At 32.1% G+C, this 6,409-nt stretch overlaps 1 protein-coding gene across 1 annotated transcript; it reads right to left on the bottom strand.

Moving 5' to 3' along the window:
• Positions 1–2,721: 2,721 nt before the first annotated feature.
• LOC114383051 (adenine nucleotide transporter BT1, chloroplastic/mitochondrial-like) lies at positions 2,722–6,072 on the bottom strand. Its single transcript, XM_028342641.1, has 3 exons — positions 5,326–6,072; positions 3,716–3,877; positions 2,722–3,512 (listed from the first exon to the last, which is right to left on the bottom strand). The coding sequence occupies exons 1-3, from the start codon at positions 5,920–5,922 to the stop codon at positions 3,036–3,038; spliced, it is 1,236 nt and encodes a 411-aa protein (XP_028198442.1). The 5' UTR covers positions 5,923–6,072; the 3' UTR covers positions 2,722–3,035.
• Positions 6,073–6,409: the final 337 nt, after the last annotated feature.

Here is a 6,409-nt window from a genome sequence, read left to right as displayed (position 1 = left end):
ATGATCTTTCTTTCTTACCACAATAAAAGTAGTAGAACTAGTAACAAGAGTAAATTTGGCAATAAAAAATTTTAAATCTTCAAAATTCTAATTTCAAATTCCAACTTCCAACTTCTAATTTCAACTTACAACTTCCAACTTCCACTTCCAACTTTCAACTTCTAATTTCAAATTTTAATTTCAAATTTCAAATTTCAATTTCAAATTTCAAATTTCAAATTTCATATTTCAAAATTCAAAATTCAAATTCAAAATCCTTTTTAACAGTTATTTTTCAAAATTATCGTCTGGTAATCGATTATCAGAGCCTTGAATGTCTTAAAAACACTTTGTTTTGAGGCAATGCTTGATCTTTAGTTAATCTTGGAACAAGACTTTGTTTTGTTGAAGCAACCTTATGTTAATCTTGAAACAATGTTTAACCTTCGAAACAACCTTGTTTGATTCTTCTTTGACATCATCAAAATCATGTATTCATACATTCACATTTTTCCCCTTTTTGATGATGACAATCATTATCAAGTGATTTCTTTTCGACATCATCAAAACATGCATGATTCACAAATTTGACATAAAATAAAATAGAGGAAATATACTATATGAGGTAAAACAAGATGAAGGTGACAAAAATAAGTTCATTATACTATGTTAAGTTTGATTTTCATCAATAGAATGTTGATTATAACAATTATTTGTTAAGCAATTACATTCAAAAACATTTAAAAGAACATGGAGAGTTTTAATATATTTAGTTCATAAACTAAAAATTTCAAAATAAAGAATGAATTGAGTCTATAAGTTTAATTTCAGTTTTTTCTGACTTAATAATTTTTCTGGACCTGATGAATATGATTGTAAATGAAATGAATCAATTTGAAATTAGTAAATTAAAAGTCAATTTGAAACTTATTCAATTGATTTTCAATCCTATTCATCATGTCTAGATTGTGAAGGTGAGATTCAAATCATCTGTCTTCACTTGTATAGTTTTTTTTCTTCCAATTAATCAGGATATACTAAAATAATAATATTCGCTGGTTTAATTTCTTTCTTTCTTGACACGGCATCATTTTTTAATTAATATAAAAAGTCAAAAACCTTCCAGCCTGCTCGTTATGGTGTTGCTGGTTTCTTGGTCGGTGATTGAAACACTACAAGGGGTTTCGAGTTTCCTTTCTTTAGTTTTTTTTTTCAATTCCTTCTTTTTTTTTTCATTTCTTTCTTTCCTAAACCATAATTGTTGTAGACCATTAAAAAAAACATAATTGTTGCATCTAATTCTGCATTTTGAAGTTGTTTTCATTCGGGTAGTTTGTTAATTGGATTTTGTGTGGTAGGACACATATTGACCAAAACATATTACTATTACTCAAAATTTGGGATTATAATTAAAAATAAATAAATATGTATACAATAAGTCATTGATGAATAAAAATGCAATATTTTTTATAAAATAAGTAATTATAATTTTTTTTGTTCATTATAATATATAATTTTTTATTTATAATTTTTTCAATAATAAAAATTTATAAATATATTCTTATCATTTTAAATTAAATGCAAAAAATATTTTATGAATTTCTTTATCGACATTGATGGAACCAAACAAATTTTCAATGTTTTTATTTAAAAAATAAAAAATAACAAATCAAAACAAACGTATTTTCTAAATCTTAAAAATGTGAAAATAAAAACTCTTTCAGAAAATGAAAACATCAAATAAAAATAGAAAATACCTCTTCAAACCAAGCATCACCTTAATGTCTGTCTTTCTAAAGTCTAATGCAATTCTGCATAATGACATTGCGAGGGTTCAGAGGACGCATCTCAAATTGTTAGTGTTCAAGTTGATTGGGACTGAAAACTGGTGTTGGGTAGGACTTCATCGTAAGATAAAATAGATGGGTATCAATTAATATTATAAATCAATGCCGACCAAAGAACAATATTATAAATCAATGATAAATGCTATCTTGCAATTTCTGTGAGGTAATTATAAATTATAGTTAGATAAATATTTGACGCATAAGTGATGAATGTAAGAGTAAGTTTTTTTTTTTAAACAGCAAAATGACTAATAATATTAAAAGCAAACACCAAGAGCCCCACAGTATATGGACAACTTGGCCAAAGTTTACATCCAAACAAACATCCCTACTCATAAAAGAAAACCTCTGACTGCAGTAACCACAGGTGTCACGAAGATAGACATAACCGTGGATCATTGCACCAGCATGCAAAAGCATATGAAAAACCAGATTTGCTTGATATCCATTTCCAAGAAAGAAGGTTGACCCTTTCTAACACGTCTCTTCTTTGCAGAAAAAATAAGTTGATATCTGCTCTTCCATAAGAGCCAACACACCACATACCTTATTATCTGCCAAATAAAAATCTGTTTTCCTTTTCTATTACTTATAACCAAACCCCTGACTGCAGAAAATGTTCTTTGATTGTCAAATGCAATTGTGCATATACCCCCACCAATCCAAACATAAACTCCACAAAGACTGAATATGGACATGCCAAAAGTATGTGATATTTTGAATTTACTCAAAAAATACTCCTCATGATAATTAACTTAACAATTTTCAACTCAAATATAACTAACTCTTCAAATAATTTTTCAACTTTTGACTTCTTTTCATATTTATAATATCTGAGATTAAAATTGCAATTAAGCCTTAAATTTTATATTATGATTAAAAGAGGGCTGCACCAGAACTTGAAAAATCTTTTGAATAGATAAACACGTTTATATACAATGATCTGTTTTCACCTAGAATGGACAGCAGTTAAGCCACGAGAAAGCCACGGAACATAACTACATAAGTGCCAATAGGCAGAGATTAAGAAGAAAAAAAACATTATTCCATTTCCAATTACTTATCAAAAGTTCCTATGGGATAAAAAAATTTCAGTAGTAAAAAGAAAAATCCAAAATAACTTAACCAAATATGCAAAAATGAAGAATGCAGTATTGCAGTTCTTCCTCTTAGCTCCAATACTATTCTAGCTCATCCTACTCCCCATCATCACTCCTCATCATCGTCGTCCTCTACTAGTATCCTCTTGCATGCTTCATAGCACATGAAAGAAATTCCTGCAGCTGGCACCAACTTCATGCAGCTAGGTCCCAACCCTTTATACAATCCTTGGATTCCTTCTTGTTCAAGAATGCTTGCAAGGGCATGAATCACATTTTTGTATACTTGTCTTCCACTAAGGGCTCCCACTTGCATGTGTTTGCGAGCCACTTCGAGCGGAAAGGTAGCACTACTTGAAATAGCACCAGCTGCTGATCCTATCAAAAGGGTTTCAATGTTGCCAATCTTCTCTTTCTTGAAAATTTTTCTGTATGCTTTCCTCAAGGTGTCATAGGCAAAGTAATTGGTGGCAGAATATGGAATTACTCCAATCAGACTCGGAGTAAGGCCTCTGTAAAGTTCTCCTGCACCTTCCTCTCTAACTATTTTCAGGAATGCATCTACAAGACCATCATAAACACCCCTCTGCAAAATTACTAATTCAACTTAAATTTTGCTTTTACTTTGTCAACTAATCAGAAATCACCATGCATAGTATGTTTGTTGACTTTTACAATAACTCTTTAAAAGTCATACCTAACATGATTTCTGATTGATTAATGTAAAAACTTCTATATTGACAATAAACTCATGAAGGAAACATAAGCTTTGGTTTTATATGAACACACCTGGATAGTTAGTCGAGTCTTTAGTAACTCTAGAGGATAAGTGCATATAGTTGAACTAACTCCAGCACAAGCACCTGCTATCAATGATGCTGGAATAGGGAGTTTGGGCTGCTCCCCTGGCTTTGGCGAGAGGTTCTTGTTAACAGTATCATAAGCAAATAGCTGCAGAAACAAGTGAAATGTATTCAGATGCATAAAAATTGAAGTATGAATTTCCAGCAAAACATTAATAAGAACAAAAGGCAGCTTATTTCTATTGTTGAAAATAAAATTGCATCCATGATTGTATCCTCTTTGCATAAAAAGGGATCAGCAAGGCAAACAAGTACAATTATTTATTGCTTTGAAGTTATAAGTTTTGAGAGATTTTATGCTTATCTTGTCTGAAAACAACTTCATTGTGAATAAAAGGGCTACAAGATATCATATATGTGGTTTAATATTATATCACTAAATACAATTAAGGAAGTTCATCACATAAGGTTAGCTTAGGTGCAATTGACTTGCCTTAAAGTCAAAATTTCCACAAGACAACAGTAACAATTACCAAAAACCATGCCCACAACAAGCAACATTGGGAAAGGTAACCTAATGAAAAGACATCAACCTAGAAAACAAGCCACTTCAGAGAGAAGAGAAATGAAGTTCATTCGATTGCAATTTGTCTTGTCAAATTAGGACTTAACATTAGAGGCAAGTTGCACATAGACCTAAACTGAAGGATCGTTTTTTATTTAACACCTACCAGTTGACCACCTAAAATGCTAAACAGGAGTAACCACATGAAAGTTCTTGATCAACATAAAGAAAACAAAATTAAACACAAAAAACTGCTACAGAATTTAAAAAACACTTTGGCAAATGTAACAGAACAAATTTTGTCAGCAATACAGCTAATTAGAGACCAAACAAGATACTTCCATTGTAGTAGAAACAAGATCAGCCTAGGTGATTAAATCTGGACTCAAGAATATCTCAATGTATAAATGGTCCTCCTAAAAACCAGTCCTGCCAATGGTAGCAAATTCCCTGGACATATAAAATGCACAAACCAACAAAGAATCCAATAGAATAAAACAAACAACCAAAAAACTTTAAGTCCAAACAACAAATACACAGGCAATCAAATCAACCAAACAAAAAACCATTCACCAAGAAAAAGCATAAAATTGTAAAGCATAACCATTCAAAGTGATGTACACACACAAAATGATGTACACGCATGTAATTAAGCTTAAATATGTTTTTGGTTCCTCAAATTTGGGGTCTGACCAATTTTTGGCAATTTGGATGTACAATTTGTGGCGGCTTTTGATGTACTGAAATTCAAAAGACTACAAAATGCAACTTTTAATTCCGAGGAACTAAAAAAGACAAACTCCCATATTTGAGGCAGTGAAAACATATTTAAGCCTATATAATTACCTCAATGGCCTTGCTAGGTGCAACCCAAATCACATCAACGAAATTACCCCTAAACAACCATACAAAATGATGTGCACACATTTACAAAATGATGTACACAAAACAATATATATATATATATATATATATATATATATATATATATATATATATATATATATATATATATATATATATATAATTACCTCAATGGCCTTGCCAGGAGCAACCCGAATCACATTAACGAAATTACCCCTAAACAAGCCCTTCCACCCATCAGTCTTCATGATATTCCTGAACACCTCCCCAGTGGAATTGCCACTACCCCCCACCATCAAATGAGTCCTTATCGTCTCCAAGGGCGCCACAGTGGTCCGTGAAACCGCCCCAGCAAAGGCACCGCTAACCAACCTCCTAAGAGAAGGGTTCTTCACCTTAATCCTCAACCCTTTAAAGGCACCACCCTTTTTCTTCTTTTTCACCCCCTCCACCACCTCTTCCTCCTCAGGAACCCCCAGAATCTTCACCTTCCCCTCGGATTGCACGTACCGAACGTACAACTCGGTGCACGGAATCCTCATACTCATGCTCATGCCACCGTTGTGCTGGGAATTATTATCATCAGAAGAAGAAGGGTTTGGTTGTTGAACACCAAACCCCATTCCCATTCGACTAATGCTTGCCATCACAGCCAAATTCACAGGGTCGTGAACACCACCACCACCCCATTGAGACCCAAAATTGGAAATTGAAAAAAGACCGTTCTTTTCTTCATCGAATAGCTTGACCCCTCTCCTGCCCATCAATCAGAACCTTCTAAAGACCCCTTTTTTGGGCTTCTGTTGAGTATGCGCGAGGGAGAAGAAGAGGCGGCGAGAGAGAAAAGGGTAGGACGGTAGGTGACTGAATCTGTGTGTTCGCGTTTCTCTCGGCACACTCAACTGAAACTGCACTTTGGGAGATAATATATATATATATATATATATATATATATATATATATATATATATATATATATATATATATATATATATATATATATATTGCACATGTGCGAGAAAAAAAGTTGGTTCTGTTACAATTTTTTGACCCTATTGTGGCATCAAATTCATGGGAAATTGACTACTAATTATAATTGGGAGAATATATATCAATTTACTTTAGAAAAAAACTAGTAGCATTTTAAAAATTGCATAAATTAAAATTTATTATGGATAAATGTTTTAAAACATATAAACTATATTTTAGGTTTATGATAAATGTTTTATACTTTGATATGATATTTTTTAA

This window comes from Glycine soja, chromosome 14 (genome assembly GCF_004193775.1).
Source record: "Glycine soja cultivar W05 chromosome 14, ASM419377v2, whole genome shotgun sequence".
In the NCBI taxonomy this organism is placed as follows: domain Eukaryota; kingdom Viridiplantae; phylum Streptophyta; class Magnoliopsida; order Fabales; family Fabaceae; genus Glycine; species Glycine soja.
The sequence above is the reverse complement of the archived record's forward strand: the minus strand, read 5'-3'. Positions and strand labels throughout refer to the sequence as shown.